Source organism: Hemitrygon akajei, chromosome 32 (genome assembly GCF_048418815.1).
Source record: "Hemitrygon akajei chromosome 32, sHemAka1.3, whole genome shotgun sequence".
In the NCBI taxonomy this organism is placed as follows: domain Eukaryota; kingdom Metazoa; phylum Chordata; class Chondrichthyes; order Myliobatiformes; family Dasyatidae; genus Hemitrygon; species Hemitrygon akajei.
Genome location: NC_133155.1, coordinates 33,197,653 through 33,217,947, shown reverse-complemented (window position 1 = coordinate 33,217,947; position 20,295 = coordinate 33,197,653). Strand labels below are relative to the sequence as shown.

The window sequence follows — 20,295 nt, the reverse complement described above, 5'->3', positions numbered from 1 at the left end:
CCTATGTACACACTGGATATCTGCTTCCTATAGTAAACTGATGAGAACAGTTAAGGACATGCCCTTGTCAGTAAAATATTGGAGTGAATCGAAGATGTGGTCAGCTTGTAACTGTAAGCCTTTCCAGTGCGGTACGGGTCGGGGCAGTACAGTGCTGCAGCAGGTAGTATTGATGCATGGCTGATCCGACTATCCGGGTGCAATCCGGCCTCCAGTATTGGCAGTGAGGAGTTTGCACACTCTCCCTGTGTCCATATGGTTTCCTGCCACATCCCGAAGGCTAGGTTGGCCATTGAAAATGTTCCCTTGTGTCGATGGGTAAGAGGAGGATCTGGGGAAGATGACAGACGCTCATTGGAGAATGATAGGTCACAGAGAAATAAATGGGGAAATGAGATTGATGGGGTTGCTCTGAAAGCCAGCACAGACTCTACGGGCCAAATGGCCTCCTTCAATGTCATAAACATTCAATGTGATATGAGAAATCATGTTTTGACGGGATCTCCTTTGTCCACATTCTTTTACCCAAGTCTCAGGCGGGCTATGGGCCTGACCGACTTGAACCTGGCCATTTAGCTGGAAGTACATAAGTCACCCGGACCAGATGAACTGCACCCTAGAGTTCTGAAAGTGGTAGCGTTAGAGATTGTGGCAGCATTAGCAATGATCTTCCAAAACCATTGGACTCTGACAAGAGGACTGGAAAATTACAAATGTCACTCCACTCTTTAAGAAAAGAGGAAGGCAGCAGAAAGGAAATTATAGACCAGTTGGTCTGACCCCAGTGGTCGGGAAGAGTCAATTGTTAAGGACGAGGTGATGGAGTACTTGGTGACTCAGGACAAGATAGGTAGTTTCCTACCTGATGAACCTGTTGGAGGTTACAAGTTGGATAGATAAAGGGGATACAGTGAATGTTGTATATTAGGATTTCCAGAAGGCCTTTGACAAGATACCACACATGAGGCTGCTTACCAAGTTAAGAGCCCATGGTAATGCAGGAAAGTTACATGGTTAGAGCATTGACTGATTGGTAGGAGGCAGCAAGTTGGAATGAAAGGCTCCTTGTCTGGTTGGCTGCCAGTGACTAGCGGCATTCGACAGGGCTCAGTGTAGGGACCTGTGCTTTTTATGCTGTATGTAAATAGTTTAGATGATGGAATAGATGGCTTTATTGCCAAGTTTGCAGATGATACAAAGATTGGTGGAGGGACAGGTAGTGTTGAGGAAATAGATAGGATGCTGAAAGACTTAGACAGATTAGGAGAATGGGCAAGAAAGTGGCAAATGAAATATAATATTGGAAAATGCATGGTTATGCACTTTGGTAGTAGAAATAAATGTGTGGACTATTTTCTAAATGGGGAGATAATCCAAAATTCTGAGATGCAAAGGGACTTAGGAGTCCTTGTGCAAAACACCCTAAAGGTTAATTTGCAGGTTGAGTCAGTGGTGAAGAAGGCAAATGCAGTGTTTTCATTCATTTCAAGAGGTCTAGAATGCAAGAGCAGGGATGTGATGCTGAGGCTTTATAAGGCACTGGTGAGTATTGTGTACAATTTTGGGCTCCTCATCTTAGAACAGATGTGCTGGCTTTGGAGAGGGTCCATAGGAAGTTCACAAGGATGATTCCAGGAATGGAAGGGTTATCATACGAGGAATGTGATGGCTCTGGGACTGTACTCGCTGGAATTTAGAAGGATGAGGGGGGATCTGATTGAAATCTTTCGAATGTTGAAAGGCCTAGACAGAGTAGATGTGGAAAGGATGTTTCCCATGGTGGGGGAGTCTAGGACAAGAGGGCACAGCCTCAAGATAGAGGGGTGCCTTTCTTTAAAACAGGAATGCAGAGAAATTTCTTTAGTCAGGGGAGGGTGGTGAATTTGTGGAATTTGTTGCCACATGCAGCTGTGGAGGTCAAGTTTTTGGGTATATTTGAGGCAGAGATTGATAGGTTCTTGTTTGGACATGATATCAAGAGTTACGGGGAGAAGGCCAGGAAATAGGGCTGAGGAGCAGAAAAAAGAAGGTTCAGCTATGATTGAATGGCAGAGCAGTCTCAATGGGCCAAATAGCCTAATTCTGCTCCTATGTCTATATGGTCTTATGGTATACCAGAGTCAAAAGGTCACCATATTGCACATCACAATTCCGAAGGGAATTCAAGAAGAAATAGTGTTTCTTCTTAGGGTGCAGATTTAAAATCATTCATTAACTTGTAAAGCAGATTAAACAAACACAAGAGCTCTTAATGCAGACAATGGTATGTTTCACCACAAATATGTCAAATTATTTTAACAAGGAATTTAATCATTGCTTGGGACAGAGGAGCATGAACACGCATGGGGAGTGAACAGGAGTGTGACAGGTGGGGTGCAATGGACCAACGCATTCTAATCCACATGGCCTCTTTCTACGCATTCTGTCCGTGGACTGAACCACCACACTTCCTCTTCAACTGTGCATGTGCACCAGACAGCTTCCGTCCTGAACACGAGAAACATCCCTGAAACTGCGGGAAACATTCACCAAGTCAAGCAACATGGGTAGAAATGTTTAAGATTGAAGCCCCTTTATACAATGGAAACACTAACTCTTTTTCTCTTTGCCCAGGTTCTGCCTGACCCACCTAAGAACATACAACGTTTTCCGTTTTTGTTTCAGATTCCCTGAATTGAGTTATGGAGTCATAGAGTGCAGCAGAGCAGAAGCAGGCCCTTTGGCCCATCTCATCTGTGCTAAACTGTTATTCTGATTAGTCCCATCAATCCACCATAGCCCTCCATCCACGGACACTCAAACTACCCTTAAATGTTAAAATCAAACCCTCCTCCATCAGCTCATTTCACACTCTCACCACCCTCTGAGTGAAGAAGTTCCCCTTAAATATTTCACCTTTAACCTATAACTAGTTCTAGTCTCACCCAACCTCAGTGAAAAAGCCTTCTTGTATTTACCCTATCTATACCCCTCATAATTTTGGATACCTCTATCAAGTCACCGCTCACTCTTCTACACTCCAAGGAGTAAAATCCTAACCTATTCGACCTTTTCCTATAACTCAGGTCCTCAAGTCCCAGCAACATCCTGGTAAACTTTCTCTTTATTCTTTCAATCTTATTGATACCTTTCCTGTAGCAGGTGAGCAGAACTTCCCATAGTATTCCAAATCTGGGCTCACCAATATCTTTTACAACATCCCAACTCCGGTGTTCGAGACTCTCCTTACCACTCTATCCACCTGTGATGTCACTTTCAATGAATTCTGGATGTATATTCCCAGATCGGATTCAGTTTCCCACTACCATTCAGATCATTGATGTAGATGACAAGGAACAACAGACCCACCGCTAGTCATAGACCTCTAGTCAAAAATCTACTACCGCTCTCTGGCGTCTCCCGCTAAGCCTGTGTTGAATCTGATTTACTACTTTGTCCTGTGTGCCAAGCAGCTGAAACTTCTTGACCAGGCTGCCAAAGGCTTTACTGAAGTCTATGTAAACGAGGTCCGTTGTCGTTCCTGGTAACATCCTGAAAAAGTCTATATGATTGGTTAGAGATAACTGCTATGCACAAGGCCATGGTAGCTGTCTCTAATCAGGCCTTGTCTATCCAAGTACTTATACATCATGTCCCTTAGGATACCTTCCAATAATCTACCCATACCTAACGTCAGGCTCTCCAGCCTATAATTTCTCGGCATAGAGCCACTCTTGAACAATGGAACAACTGCATCTGCGGTTATTTGATTTAGAAACACCCTTATCCCTCTGACCTATGAATTACCAACATGGTAATGACAGCCCTACTAAAATATATTATCTTCATCTTAGTGAATGATTAACTCTGACTTGATCAAATAAATCACTATGGATTGTGAACATGCCTGTGGTTTGCAGTCAGTATAAAAAGTACGAAAACGCTTTCTCGTTCCTAGTTCTGATATTATATGTCCGTATTAATAGACTATAGAGCATTTTCCTGGTATTGCACTCTAGCCTCTGATAATACCAAAGATATCTGTCACACACTGTTAAACACTCCATTCAAACTTGCACATCCTCCCACAAACGCTCAATAATGGTGCATCAGTTATGTTGAGTGAGTTATTGTCAACAACTGAATAACTGGGAGATAGAACAGAGACAGAAAACAGATTGTCTCAGAATAAGTAAAGATAGTTCTTCTTGGCTCATAGCCTTGGCTACTCTGTTGGGATTATACATTAACTCACACTGCGCAGCAAGCGTTAATCCATCTGCTGTTGAGTTGCCCTAACGCCTTTTCCACACTTCTCCCCTAGGATTCTGAAGTTTCTGGTGGCAAAGAGGAAATTTAAAGAGACCTTGCGGCCGTACGATGTCAAAGATGTGATAGAGCAATACTCTGCAGGACACCTGGACATGTTGGGCCGGATCAAGAGCCTCCAGTCCAGGTCAGTCAAGCGTCGCTTTCTAAGTCAGCCTGTCGGGTCTCAGGGAGCTGGTTTATATGCTTCTTTTGGCACAGGGACTAGTCCCGGTTTGGTGGCAGTTTACACCTTTCATTTCCTTTCTACACCACTACAAGTGGTCCTACTGACAGTAATCTTCCACAGCTCCATGGACTCTGGCTACTGGAGTAACTTGCTTTTATACAGTACCTTTAATGTGAAAGAACTGGTCAAGAGCAGTTTTGGAAAATAAGGAGACTTGCTCATGAAGAGATTTAAATACAGGCATAAGAACTTGTACTCAAATAGCCTATTCCCTCAGGAATTCCTCAAAACACTGCTGTAAAAACAAAACAGCTTCTTTACACTATATGAATTTTTCTTTCTATTCACACTATTGTTGCTGATGTGATTTGTCCATCAGCAAGTTACATATTGATTAAAATTCCCCATCATTATGTTATAAGAACGTTATCAAATTTAATTGCCATATACATGTACATTAACGAAGATAATACAGGTATTACATGTTACAAGCACCACTAAGCCCCAGATTTATACCATGCCCTGTGCTACTCCCACTGTTTGGAGGCCTGCAGGAGACTGCTAATGTTTTCTGTGCCCTTCTTTCCTTTAACTTTGCACAGACCAATTTTATTTCTTGATTTGCTCATGGAAGATCACACTATTTACTTGCCTTCATTCTTTCTTTATTATCAGGAGAGCTCCCCCCACCCCCAACCTCCCTTTCCACCTCTCAAGGTTAATTTGCCTGGAATAGTTCTTTCCCAGACTTAGCAACATTTTAACCAGGTCTGTGTAATGGGGACTAATAGATCAGATCCATTTATTTTTAATCCCATCATTCTTCAACCTTGCTACAAATTCCTCATGCCAATATGATGAAGAGCTTTATACCAGTTTCTTTACTTTGGTTCTAATACTCCTGTGCTCTTTCCTATTCCTGTGTTCCACCCTATCTTGATATCATTACATAACTCTGGTTATCATTACACAATCCATTATCATTTCTTTGAATAATGCCCTAACCAGAACCCTCCCTCTCCCACCGATTTAATTTAAAGCATTATTGTGCCCCTGTTTATTTAATTCACAAGACATGTCCAAGACTGATTCAAACAAGCCATCCCCTCTTCGCGTCATTTTCAAGCCATTGCCATGTGCACTGACTCACGGTTGCAGCAGAATACTCCAAGCACAGAATCTGGAACCAGATCATGCAGGTCAGCGTCCATGAGGAGAGAGGGTAAGTCAGAGCCTGAGGTCAACGATCCTTCATCAGAATTGGAAAAGTGAGGAGGTAACCGCGTTCTAAGGCGGAAAGAACAGAGGGAACGTCTGTGATTGGTGCAGACTGGAGTTGTCAAGGTAGCAAAGAGACTGGAGTTGTCAAGGTAGCAAAGAGTTTAAAAAATGGGCAAAGACAGAAGAGGAAAACAGAAATTAAAATCAAAAGATCCATAGACTGGGGAATATAGGGAGTGGATTTCTGAAACAGTTTAGTTCCATTTTAAATCTTGAGCACTGCAAACTGCCTTGATGGAAGGTGACTAATTGAGTTTACCCTGGGCGTCACTGGAGCAGTGTAGGAGGCAAAGTTAGAGAGGTCGGTCTGGAATGACGAACTTAAAGTAACAAGAACACCCTTATCAACTGAATGGATGTGTTTACAAAGTGGTCTACAGACTAAAGGCACATTGACACAGACAAGCGGCCAATCCGGACATTGGAAGTTTTGACAGGAAGAGCCTTCAATTAGTTCCACTGCCCGAGGATGAAAGGCAGCAGCAGGTCAAATCAGCGAGGAGGAGCTTTGACCAGCAACCAGTCAGCATTTGGGATTGATTAGCAAGGACAAATTAAAGGAAGGCAGGGGCAACACGGCAGCCATCATCACAGTGGCGGTCTTCTGAGTGGACAGAGTCAGAGTGGTGATCTTGAAGTTCTCTTCAGCATTGAGAGGCTTCACTCAGAGAAAGCAAAGGGAAGAAAGGTTCATTTTTTTCATTCTCTTCTTTATATCTGCTGAGCTAGGATAGTAGAGATGCCAGGCAGGATAGTGGAATGCTCCTCTTGCAGGATGTGGGAAGGCAGGGAGACCTCCGGTGTCCCTGACCACTACAACTGCAGGAAGTGCTTCCAGCTGCAGTTTCTAACAAACCGTGTTAAGGAGTTGGAGCTGGAACTGGATGAACTCCGGATCATTTGAGAGGCTGAAGGGATGATCGATAGGACATATAGAGAGGTAGTTACAGCCAAGGTGCAGGACACAGGAAGTTGGGTGACAGTCAGGAAGGGGAAGGTTTAAAGAGCCAGTGCAGAGCACTCCTGTGGCCATGCTCCTCACTAACAGGCATATCACTTTGGATACTACCGGGGGTAGGGGATGGGATGACCTAACAGAGGAAAGTCACAGTGGCCGGGTCTCTGGCTCTGAGTCTGCCTTTGTGACTCAGAGGGGAAGGGGGAGAAGAAGGACACTGCAGTGATAGGGGATTCATTAGTTAGGGGAATGGACAGGAGGCTCTGTGGGCAAGAACGAGATTCCTGGATTGCCTCCTGTGTGCCACGGTCCGGATCGAGTCCTCAGCCTTCTTTAGTGGGAGGGTGAACAGCCAGAAGTCACGGTCCATGTAGGTACCAATGACATGGGTAGGACAAATGACGAGGTTCTGCACAGGGAGTTAGGTGCTAAGTTACAGGGCAGGACCCCCAGGGCTGTGATCTCAGGATTGCTACCCGTGCCATGTGCTAGTGAGGCCAGAGCTAGGAAGATTATAAAGTTTAATAAATGGCCAAGGAGTTGGTGTAGGAGCGAGGGCATAAGATTTTTGGATCATTGGGCTCTCTACCAGGGAAGGTGGGACCTGTGCAGAAGGGACAGTTTGCACCTGAACAGGAGAGGGATTAATAGCTTAGCAGGAATGTTTGTTAATGCTGCACAGTGGGGTTTAAACTAGAGTTGCAGGGGTTTAGGAGCCAGAGTCCCAGAAAAGTTAGTGGAGGCAAATGCTGGTAAGACCTCAGACAAAGTTAGGAATCAACAGGTTGAGCATGGTGCGAGCATGCTGCGACTAGTATCTTGAGCTGCATAAATTTCTATGCAAGAAGTATTGTAGAAAAGGTAGATGATAGTGCTGAAGATGGGGTAGCAGATTTACAAACAGAGGCAATGGTAGTGATGAGAGGTCGTTGATAGGACAAAATTGCAGTCAACAGGATGGGTTGCAAGGGAAAAGGTGGACAAAATCGAAAAGAGCAAATACAGGACTGAAGGTGTGTTTGAATGTAGATGAACTTGCTGCAGAGTTACAAATTGGCAGGTATGATGTTGTAGGCATCACTAAAACATGACTGAAAGAAGATTATAACTAGGAGCTTAATGTCCACGGATACACATTGTAATGAAAAGACAGGCAGGAAGGCAGAGGGGGTGATGTTGCTCTGTTGGTAAAAAATGAAATCAAATCATTAGAAAGAGGTGACATGGGGTTGAACGGTGTTGAATCATTGTGGATAGAGCTGAGGAACTACAAGGATAACAAAGACCCTGATGGAGGTTGTATACAGACCCCCATACTCCCCCCCCCCCCAAACAGTAGTAAGGATGTGGCCTACAGATTACAACGGGAGATAGAAAATGCATGACAAAAGTGCAATGTTTCAATAGTCATGGGGGAAAATCAGGTTGGTGCTGGATTTTCTAGAGTGCCTACGAGATGGTTTTTTAGTGGGTGAGCCCACTAGGGGATCAGCAGTTCTGGTTTGGGTGAACCAGAATGAATTAGAAACCTTAAGGTGAAGGAACCTTTGGGGGCCAGTGATCATAATATGATTGAATTCACCCTGAAATTTGAGGTGGAGAAGCTGAAGTCAGATGTATCAGAATTACAGTGTAGTGAAGAAAATTACAGGGCCATGAGAGGGGAGTTGGCCAGAATTTATTGCAAAAGAACACTGGCACAGTTGACAGTAGAGCAGCAATGGCTAGAATTTCTGGAAGTAGTTCAGAAGGCACAGGGTATATACATCCCAAAGAGAAAGAAGTCATCTAAAGGAAAGGTGACACAACCGTGGCAAACAAGGGGAGTCAAAGCCAACATGAAAGCCAAGGAGAGGGCATGTGATAGAGCAAAGATTAGTGGGAAGTGAGAGGATTGGGAAGCTTTTAAAAACTGGAGGATGAACTGAATAAGTATTTTGCCTGAGGCACTAGCAGTATGGTGGTATTTCCAGGTGTCAGGAGTCATGAAATGTGTGAAGTTACCATAACTAGAGAGAATGTTCTTGGGAAACTGAAAGTTGGAAAGTCACCTGGACCTCCAGGCTTCTAAAAGAAGTGGCTGAAGAGATCATGGAGGCATTAGTAATGATCATTCTAGAATCACTGGGTTCTAGAATGGTTCTAGAAGACCGGAAAACTGTAAATGTCACTCCACTCTTCAACAAGGGAGTGAGACAGAGGAAAGGAAACTGACCTCAGTGGTTGGGAAGATGTTGAAGTGGATTATTCAGGACAAAGTCTCAGGGTACTTGGAGGCACATGATAAAATAGGCCATAATCAGCATGGTTCCCTCAAGGGAGAATCTGGCCTGACAAATCTGTTGGAATTCTTTGAAGAAATAACAAGCGGGATAGACAAAGGAGAATCAGTTGATGTTGTGTACTTGGATTTTCAGAAGGCCTTTGACAAGGTGCCACACATGAGGCTGCTACGTGCCCATGATATTACAGGAAAGATTCTAGCATGGATAAAGAACTGTCTGATTGGCAGCAGGCAAAGGATGGGAATACAGTGAGTGTTTTCTGACCGGCTGCCGGTGACTAGTGCTGTTCCACAAGTGTCTGTGTTGGGACCGATTCTTTTTACGTTATATGTCACTGATTTGGATGATGGAATTGATGGCTTTGTTGCAAAGTTTGCGGATGAATTGAAGATAGGTGGAGGGGCAAGTTTTGAGGAAGTAGAGAGGCTACAGAAGGACTTAGACCGATTAGGAGAATGGGCAAAGAAATGGCAGATGGAATACAGTGTTGGGAAGTGTATGGTCATGCACTTTGGTAGAAGAAATAAAAGGGTTAACTATTTTCTAAGTGGAGCAAAAACACAAAACACAAAGGTGCAAAGGGACATTGGAGTCCTTGTGCAAGATTAATTTGGTTAATTTGCAGGTTGAGTCTGTGGTGAGGAAGGCAAATGCAATGTTAGCATTCATTTCAAGAGGACTAGGATAGAAAAGCAAGGATGTTATGTTGTGACATTATAAAGCACTGGTGAGGCCTCACTTGGAGTATCTTGAGCAGTTTTGGGCCCTTTATCTTTGAAAGGATGTGCTGAAAGTGGAGAGGGCTCAAAGGAGTTTCATGAAAATGATTCCAGGATTGAATGGTTTGTCATATGAAGAGTGTTTGATGGCTCTAGGACTGTATTCACTGGAATTCAGAAGAATGAGGGATGGCCTCATTGAAACCTTGATGATGTGAAGAGGATGTATCCTACGGTGGGGGAGTCTAAGACCAGAAGACCCAGCCTCGGAATAGAGGGGCGTCCTTTTAGAACGGAGATAAGAATGAAATTCTTTAGCCAGAGAGTAGTGAATCTGTGGGATTCTTTGCCACAGCAGCAGTGAATGCCAAGTCTTTATGTATATTTAAGGCAGAGGTTGATAGACTCTTGACTGGTCAGGGCATGGAGGGATACGGGGAGAAGGCAGGAGATTGGGGCTTAGAGGGAAATTAGATCAGCCATGATGAAATGGTGGAGCAGGCTCGATGGGCCAAATGGCCTAATTCTGCTCCTATATCTTATGGTCAAATGGATGTGATAGGCAGAAGGGCTTGTTTCGGTGCTGTGCAATTTGATGACTCGAATGGACTTTTCCAAACCTTGGATTGTCACTGGGCAGATACCTCACCATTACCTTGCCCGCAGCTTTCTGACCGCTCATGTCAATGGATAATTACAAATTTCGCATGTTGTAAGGAGTGATTTGGAATTGGAATTGCTTAGTTGTACTGAGCCACAGTGCAAAGGTTATCTTGCATACCATTCATACAGATCAAGTGCATCGCGGTAGAACAAGGCACAGTAAATCAGTAAGAGAATGCAGATAAAGTGTAACAGCTACAGAGAAATCACAGAGCAGGTGGACAATGAGGTCAAAATCGTAGCAAAGTAGGCCCTGAGGTTAGGAGTCCATCGTAACCTACTAGAGAACCACTCAATGGCCTTATAACAGTGGGATAGAAGCTATTCTTGACCTTGGGGGTAACTGCTTTCAGCCTTTTTATCTTCTGCCTGATGGGAGAAGAGAGAACGTCTGGAGCATGTGGAGTCTTTGATTACACTGGCTGCTTTACTGAGGCAGCGAGAAGTGTAGACAGAGTAGATGGAGGGGGTCTGGAGCCCGTCGGTGTGCATGCATGGTCAGAGCCTTCCTTCACTCTGACTTGATTTCTATTTTCGTGCCTTTGAAAGAGAAGTCAGGAGCACAGGCTTACTGTGATCACTTTTGTTCTTAGTCGGCTTCGATGCTTTGCCTCCACAGGGTTGACCAAATCATCGGGAAAGGTCAGGTGCCAACAGAGAAGAAATTGCGTGATAAAGGAGAGAAATCTGCACCAGAACTGGAGCCATTCGACGAGCTGAGCATGATGGGCCGTGTCGTAAAAGTGGAGAAGCAGGTAACTTATTGGAGGAGGATGAGACTGTATGTCTCCCCACTCCCCAGTACAGGGGTTGAACTGCTCCCCTGAGCAAGGACAGATCCTACCTTATGTCAAGCCAAAACATGTGTACTCCTTGTTTTAAACCTGGTTAATGGACATAAGGTGACATGCTTGAATGGAAAATTAATTCAGTTCCTGGGTACAAACCAGTATCGAGCAGGAGGGAGGGTTTTTTAGAGGGAGGGTTGAAAATTCACAGCTTAAGGAAGTGATGTACAATATTCCTCATCAGACCCCTGCACTGAGGGATAGACTGTTCCTGTGATGTTCTTAGTGTCATTTAGCTAAGTTCTCAATCTCCTTTTCCATTCAACGCATCAAGCAGTTCTTCCAAAATTATTCACCTTTCCCTCCCCCTGCATGGCTCCTTGACGGAGACAAATACACACGAACAAAATGTTCCCTCAGATTCCGAGTTATTTATCACCTGTGCGTCGAAATGTACAGTGAAATGTGTTAACAGCTGAAAGATGTGCTGGAGACAGCCCGAAAGTATTGCCACACGTTCTGGCGTCAACATAGCATACCCACAATGTCCCGCAAAACAAAACAAACAGCAACAGCAACAACAAAACAAGCTCCTTTCTTCACTGTTCCACTCACATACAGGCAGGACTCTAACCCCAGGCGACCCCCAGTCCCTGAGCGCCTGGCCTTGGACTCACAGACATCGGGCTGCTGGCCTCTGGACAAACTGGGCACTGACATAATGGGGCTGAAGCCTGTCAGACTGAGAACGCAGGAGAAGGAGTGGACATTCTGCCCCTAGCTCAGGTTCCAGCATTGGATAAGGTCATGGATGAACTTGCTTGTGTTGGGCTGTTGGTGCAAGCGACACTTTTCACCGTGTGTTTTGATGTGCGGGCGTGTAGCGGGAGCGAGATTTACAAGGGAGCGAGCAGGGCAGTTGGGGCATTCTGTGTGACACAGATCACTGGGAGCTGTTGGATTACACGTGCCAGGAACGAGATTGGGAACAGTTGGGACTTGCCACGTGCCACAGATTGCGGGGTAATTAGATCCTGGAAAGGGCCAACAAAAAAAAGTTACGTTTAGTCGGAGCGGCCATTGTATGAGTGGGCCAGTGTTAAAGTAGGAGCTGAGTCTTTGGTCCAGAGGGGAGAAGTGAAGGCTATAAGGAGATTTCTCAGGTAATTTCTTTTCTTCCTTTCTTTCTCATTTCCCAGTTAGAGCCGTGCATTCCAGGCAGGATAGTGGAATGCTTCTCTTTGTGGGATGTGGGAAGGCAGGGTGACCACCAGTGTCCCTGATGACCACACCTGCGAGAAGTGCATCTGGCTGCAGTTGCTTATGGACAGCGTTAAGGAATTGGGAGTAGGAGTTGGATCATTCGGAAGCCTGAAGGGTTGGTAGTGCAGGACACAGGTAACTGAGGGACATCAGGAAGGGGAAAGGGGATAGGTAGCCAGAGCAGGGTACCCCTGTGGTCATTCCACTCAATAATAGGTATGTCGCTTTGGGTACTGTTGGAGTTGGTCGGGGTGGAGGATGGCCAAGCCGTGGATAGCCACCGTGGTCAGGTCTCTGGCACCGACTCAGGTGCTGTGATTCAAAGCGGAAGGGGGGGGGGGGCGGAGAAGAGGTGAGCTATAACGATAGGGTTAGGGGAATAGACAGGAGGTTCTGCGGATGAAAACAAGGTTCCCGGACTTTCTGGGTGCCAGGATGAGGAACATCTCGGATCGAGTCTGAAGCATTCTCAAGTGGGAGGGTGAACAGCCAGAGATCTTGGTCCACATCAAAACCAGGGACATGGGTAGGAAGGATGAGAAGATCCTGCAAAGCGAATTCAGGGAGTTAGGTGCTAGACTGAAGGACAGGACCTCCAGTGTTGTAGTCTCAGGTTGTGCTAGTGAGGCCAGAAGCAGGAAGATCATACACTTTAACACTTGGCTAAGGAGGTAGGGCTTCAGATTTTTGGATCATTGGTCTCTCTTTCAGGAAAGGTGGGACCCTGTACAGAAAGGAGAGTTTGCAGCTGTACTGCAGGGTTTGCTGCATGGGGTGGGGTTAATCTAGAGTTCCAAGGGGACGGGAACCAGTGCACCAGATAATGGAGAGTTTGTAGGGAAAGATGCGTTAAGCCTACACACAAAGTCAGGAATCAAAAAGTTGAGCAAGATGGGACTGATGTTCTGAGTTACGTATATTTCAATACAAGCAGCATCGTAGAAAAGGCAGATAAGCTTAGGGCATGGATCAACATGTGGCATTGTGATATTGTAGCCATTAGTGAGACTTGCTTGCAGGAGGGACAGGACTGGCAGCTCAATGTTCTGAAGTTCCACTGATTTAGATGTGGTAACAAGGGGAGGAGTACAGAGGGAATATATCATGGCATTGCTCAGACAGGACAGACTGGAGAGCTCATCTACTGAGGCTGTATGGAACTGAGGAATAAGAAAGGGATGACCACCCAGTGGAATTTAGAGGAGCAAGTTTGTTGAGATATTTGCAAGAAACATAAGGTTGCGATAGTAGATGAATGAAACTTCCACATATTGACTGAGATTGCCATACAGTAAAAAAACGTTAGGTTTATCACCTGTGTTCAGGAAAGTTTCCTTAATCAATATATAGAAGTCCTAATTAGATAAATACTGGATCTCCTATTAGGGAATGAGACAGGGCAGGTGACAGAAGAGTGTGTAGTGGGAAACTTTTGCTCCAGTCATCATAATTCCATTAGTTTCAAGATAATTATGGAGATAGATTATTCTGGACCTCAGGGTGGGATTCTAAGTTGGAGAAGGACTAATTTTGATGGTATCAGAAAGGATGTGGCAAGTATGGATTACTGTAAATATTGCAGAGGTCCTATCATAGATATTTTAAAAATCTTGCAGGGTGATCTAGACCAGCTGGAAAAATTGGCTGAAAAATGGTAGATGCAATTTCATGCAGACAATTGTGAGGTGTTGCACTTTGAAACATAGAAACATAGAAAATAGGTGCAGGAGTAGGCCATTCGGCCCTTCGAGCCTGCACCGCCATTCAGTATGATCATGGCTGATCATACAACTCAGAACCCTGTACCTGCTTTCTCTCCATACCCCCTGATCCCTTTAGCCACAAGGGCCATATCTAACTTCCTCTTAAATATAGCCAATGAACCGGCCTCAACTGTTTCCTGTGGCAGAGAATTCCACAGATTCACCACTCTCTGTGTGAAGAAGTTTTTCCTCATCTCGGTCCTAAAAGGCTTCCCCTTTATCCTTAAACTGTGGCCCCTCGTTCTGGACTTCCCCAACATCGGAAGCAATCTTCCTGCATCTAGCCTGTCCAATCCCTTTAGAATTTTATATGTTTTAATAAAATCCCCCCTCAATCTTCTAAATTCCAGTGAGTATAAGCCTAGTCGATCCAGACTTTCTTCATATGAAAGTCCTGCCATCCCAGGAATCAATCTGGTGAACCTTCTCTGTACTCCCTCTATGGCAAGAATGTCTTTCCTCAGATTAGGGGACCAAAACTGCACACAATATTCTAGGTGCGGTCTCACCAAGGCCTTGTACAACTGCAGTAGAACCTCCCTGCTCCTGTACTCAAATCCTTTTGCTATGAATGCCAACATACCATTTGCCTTTTTCACCGCCTGCTGTACCTGCATGCCCACCTTCAATGACTGGTGTACAATGACACCCAGGTCTCGTTGCATCTCCCCTTTTCCTAATCGGCCACCGTTCAGATAATAATCTGTTTTCCTGTTCTTGCAACCAAAGTGGATAACCTCACATTTATCCACATTAAATTGCACCTGCCATGAATTTGCCCACTCACCTAACCTATCCAAGTCACCCTGCATCCTCTTAGCATCCTCCTCACAGCTAACACCGCCGCCCAGCTTCGTGTCATCCGCAAACTTGGAGATGCTGCATTTAATTCCCTCGTCTAAATCATTAATATATATTGTAAACAACTGGGGTCCCAGCACTGAGCCTTGCGGTACCCCACTAGTCACTGCCTGCCATTCTGAAAAGGTCCCGTTTACTCCCACTCTTTGCTTCCTGTCTGCCAACCAATTCTCTATCCACATCAATATCATACCCCCAATACCGTGTGCTTTAAGTTTGCACGCTAATCTCTTGTGTGGCACCTTGTCAAAAGCCTTTTGAAAATCTAAATATACCACATCCACTGGCTCTCCCCTATCCACTCTACTAGTTACATCTTCAAAAAATTCTATAAGATTTGTCAGACATGATTTTCCTTTCACAAATCCATGCTGACTTTGTCCGATGATTTCACCTCTTTCCAAATGTGCTGTTATCACATCTTTGATAACCGACTCTAGCATTTTCCCCACCACCGATGTCAGATTAACCGGTCTATAATTCCCCGGTTTCTCTCTCCCTCCTTTTTTAAAAAGTGGGGTTACATTAGCCACCCTCCAATACTCAGGAACTAATCCAGAATCTAAGGAGTTTTGAAAAATTATCACTAATGCATCCATTATTTCTTGGGCTACTTCCTTAAGCACTCTGGGATGCAGACCATCTGGCCCTGGGGATTTCTCTGCCTTTAATCCCTTCAACTTACCTAACACCACTTCCCTACTAACATGTATTTCCCTCAGTTCCTCCATCTCACTAGACCCTTGGTCCCTTACAATTTCCGGAAGATTATTTATGTCCTCCTTAGTGAAGACAGAACCAAAGTAGTTATTCAATTGGTCTGCCATGTCTTTGTTCCCTATGATCAATTCACCTGTTTGACTGTAAAGGACCTACATTTGTCTTGACCAATCTTTTTCTTTTCACGTATTTATAAAAGCTTTTACAGTCAGTTTTTATGTTCCCTGCCAGCTTTCTCTCATAATCTTTTTTCCCTTTCCTAATTAAGCCCTTTGTCCTCTTCTGCTGGTCTCTGAATTTCTCCCAGTCCTCAGGTGTGCCGCTTTTTTTTTTGCTAATTTATATGTTTCTTCTTTGGACTTGATACTATCCCTAATTTCCCTTGTCAGCCACGGGTGCACTACCTTCCCTGGTTTATTCTTTTGCCAAACTGGGATGAACAATTGTTGTAGTTCATCCATGCGATCTGTGGGAGGATAAACCAAGATGTGACTTACTCAGTGAACAGCAGGACACTGAGGAGTGTGGTGGAACAGAGAGATCTGAGAATACAAATCCATAATTCCTTGAACATGGTGTCTAAGGTCATAAAGAAAACTCTTGGCACATTGGCCTTCATAGATCTAAGTACTGAGTACAGGAGTTGGAATGTTATGTTGAAGTTGTTGAAGATGTTGGTGAGGAGTAATAGACAATAGACAATAGGTGCAGAAGTAGACCATTCGGCCCTTTGAGCCTGCACTGCCATTTTGAGATCATGGCTGATCAATTCCTATCAATACCTAGTTCCTGCCTTGTCCCCATATCTCTTGATTCCCCTATCCATAAGATACCTATCTAGCTCCTTCTTGAAAGCATCCAGAGAATTGGCCTCCACTACCTTCCGAGGCAGTGCATTCCAGACCCCTACAATTCTCTGGGAGAAGTTTTTCCTTAACTTTGTCCTAAATGACCTACTCCTTATTCTCAAACCATGCCCTCTGGTACTGGACTCTCCCAGCAACTGGATCATATTTCCTGCCTCTATCTTGTCCAATCCGGAGTATTATGTGTATCTCTGGTCACCTATCTACAGGAAAGTTATCAATAAGGTTGAAAGAGTGCAGAGAAAATTTACAGAGATATCGCCAGGACTTGAGGACCTGAGTTTTGGGAAAGATTTAACAGGTGATTTTATTCCCTAAGGTACCGGAGAATGAAGGGAGATTTAATAGAAATTTTCAAAATTATGTGAGTTATAGATAGGGTAAATGCAAGCCTGCTGTTTCCACTGAGGTTGGGTGAGAGTAGAACTAGAGGTTTTGAGTTGAGTGTGAAAGGGGAAATGTTTAAGGGGAAAATGAGGGGCATCTTCTTCACTCCGAGGATGATGAGAATGTGGAATGAGCTGCCAGTGGAATTGGTGGGTGAGGGTTAGATTTCAACATTTAAGGTAAATTTGGATATGTACATGAGTAGTAGGTTAAACACGAGGAAATCTGCAGATGCTGGAAATTCAAACAACAAAAATCTATAAGATCTCCTTATAGATGCTGCCTGGCCTGCTGTGTTCCACCAGCATTTTGTGTGAGTAGTAGATTGATGGGACTAGGTAGATTAATAGTCTGGCATTGACTGGATTAACCATAGGGCCTGTTTCTCTGCTGCAGTGCTCTACGATTTTATGACTCTATGAACTTCTACCTGAACGCCACTACATTAACGTCATATCTCCCGATTCTCATAATAGAAGACAGAACATAGAACAGTACTGCACAGGAACAAGCCCTTCAGCCCATGATCTATCCAAGCATGATGCCAAATTAAACTAAATTCCTTTCACCTGCTCATGGCCAATATCCTTCCAGTTTTCTGCATATTCATGTGCCTAACGGAAAGTCTTGTGAGTGCTCCAATCACAACTGCTTCCACTGCCAACCCTAGCAGCACATTTCAAGTACATACCTCTCCCTACAAAATAACTTGCACCACACAGCTCCTTTAAGCTTTCCCACACTCATCTTAAGGCTATGCCCTCCTGTATTTGACATTTCTACTCTGGGATAGAGAGATTCTGGTGTCTGCCCTATTGATGTTTCTCATTATTTTATAAACTTATTTTGGGTCTCTCCCATGTTCTAAAGAAAATAATCCATGTTTATCCAAACTCTCCTTACTGCTAATAGCCCCTTCCAACCAGCCAATATCCTGGTAAACCTCTTCTGAAACCTCTGCAATACCTCTACATCCTTCTCATAATGGGACGACCAGAACTTCACACAATATTCCAAGTGTGGCTAAACAAAGTTTCATCTAAGTCCAACATGACTTATCAACTTCTATACTCGATGAGCCTAGCAATGAAGGCAAGCACGTCATATGCCTTCATTATCACTCTAAAGAAGTGATAAAGCTCCAACTGCCACAATGGGCAGACTTTCCTGATTGCCTCCTGTTTTACTTCCCATTCCTATTCCCATTCCCATTCCCATTCCCATTCCGACATGACGGCCCATGGCTTCTTCCACTGCCACAATGCGGCCACTCTCATGTTGGAGGAAAAGCACCTCATATCTGCCTGGGTAGCTTCCTTCCTAATCATTGACTTCACTAACTTCCAGTAATTTCTCCCCCTCCTCCTTCTTTTTCTATTCCCCATTCTGGCTCCCCTCTTTCTCGTTCCATTCTCCTCACCTGCCCATCGTCTCTCTCTGGTGCCACTCCTCCTTCCCCCTCTCGCTTGGTCCGCTCTCCTCTCCTATCAGATTTCTCTTTCTTCATCCCTTTACCTCTTCCACCTATCACCTCTGAGCTTCTTACTTCATCCCACTGGTTCCACCTATCACCTGCCAACTGGTACTCCTTCCCCTTCCCCCACCTTCTTATTCTGGCTTCTTCCCTCTTCCTTTCCACCTTTCCAGTCCTGATAAAGGGTCTCAGCCCGAAACATTGACTGTTTATTCCTCTCTTGACCTGCTGAGTTCCTCCAGCATTTTGTGTGTGTTCCTCTGGATTTCCAGCATCTGCAGAATCTCGTGTGTTTACCTCTCTACTTGTATGCATTGCCACTTTCAGGGAGGTATTAACCTCGACCCCGAGATCTCTTTGTACATTGTATCCAAAAAGCTGTCAACGTGTCGAATACACTTAATGTCTGAGCTTCCACAGCCCTCTTGGGTAGAGAAGTCCAAAGTGTCATGGTGAAGAACTTCTGTTTCATCTCTCTGTAGAACGATCAGGCCCTTTTTCTGAGACTGTGAACCTTGGCTTTGGTTATACCAGCCAGGGGAAACATCTGCCCTTGTCCTCTCAGCTCTGTCAAGCTCCGCACGAGATAATGCTGCTTGGCATTGCTGCCTGCCCATCTCCAACGATGCAGCTTCGATCATCAGCCAGGGAGCACCGTTCATTGACGTTTCCCTCCCTTAGCCCTGGTGCACCTCCTGGTGTTGGAGCAGTGGCAGGGACCCCATGCAGTGTCCAGTCGGTCCCTCGATTTCTCTCCTCCCTCCCCAGCCACAGCCAAAAGCTGCCCTTTCCTGCCTCTTCAGCCAGCTCTCTGGCGGTCTTCCTGAGAATTGTTACGTGTCAAATCAGATCAAATTTCATTCATCTAAACTATGCAAAAGGCATAGAAATTTAATTGACAGCTAAGAGAGATTGAACTTGAACCCAAATGCAAGGGTTTCGTTGCAACTTTATAAAACTCTGGTCCGGCCACATCTGGAGTATTGTGTACAGTTCTGGTCACCCCACTCTAGGAAGGATGTTGAGGCTTTAGAGAGGATGCAGAAGAGGTTTACCAGGCTGCTGCCTGGTTTAGAGAGCACGTGCTAGCAAAACTTGGGTTGTTTTCTCTGGAGCGTCAGAGGCTGAGGGGAGATCTGACAGAGGTTTACAAGATTATGAGAAGCATAAATAGAGTGGACAGAGAGTATCTGTTTCCCAGGGTTGAAAAGTCTAATACCAGAGGGCATGCATTGAAGGTGAGAGGGGGGAAGTTCAAGGGGGATGTAAGGGGTAAGTTTTTTAACTCAGAGAGTGGTGGATGCTTGGAATGCACTGCCTGGTATGGTGGTAGAGGCAAATACATTGGAGGCTTTGAAGAGATGTTAGGATAGGCACATGGAAAATGGAGGAATATGGACATGGTGTAGGTGGGAGGGGTTAGCATTTGTGTGTTTTTGATTTTCTTTTTAGATGTTTCAGCATAACATTGTGGGCTGAACATCCTGTTCCAGGCTCTATGTGACTGGAAATTCCAGTCAGCCACGTGAGGGCAGTAGAGTGCCACATTGGTAGGAGACAAGCAATCCGCTGGCACTCTGGGCAGCCTGGTCATTGGAGCCCATTGGTGAGGAGGGGGCTGATCATTCCAGTACCTACTTGGGTCCAAGAAAGACGAGAATAGTGGTGGGTGATAGGGTGGGAACATGAATTTCATTTGGGGATGAAGTAGAGAGAAGGCAGATCAATTATTGGTGAAGAGAGAGAGTCTGAGATTACCTGGTTGTGGGATAAAGTGATCAGATTTGGGA

At 44.8% G+C, this 20,295-nt stretch overlaps 1 protein-coding gene across 1 annotated transcript in view; it reads left to right on the top strand.

Moving 5' to 3' along the window:
• The window catches only part of LOC140719694 (potassium voltage-gated channel subfamily KQT member 4-like), a 180,582-nt gene that overhangs the window by 148,792 nt on the left and 11,495 nt on the right, over positions 1 to 20,295 (top strand). The window contains exons 13-14 of the mRNA XM_073034493.1: positions 4,304 to 4,435; positions 11,003 to 11,138. Coding sequence (XP_072890594.1) covers positions 4,304 to 4,435; positions 11,003 to 11,138 — 268 coding nt within the window. The remainder of the gene's footprint in view (positions 1 to 4,303; positions 4,436 to 11,002; positions 11,139 to 20,295) is intronic.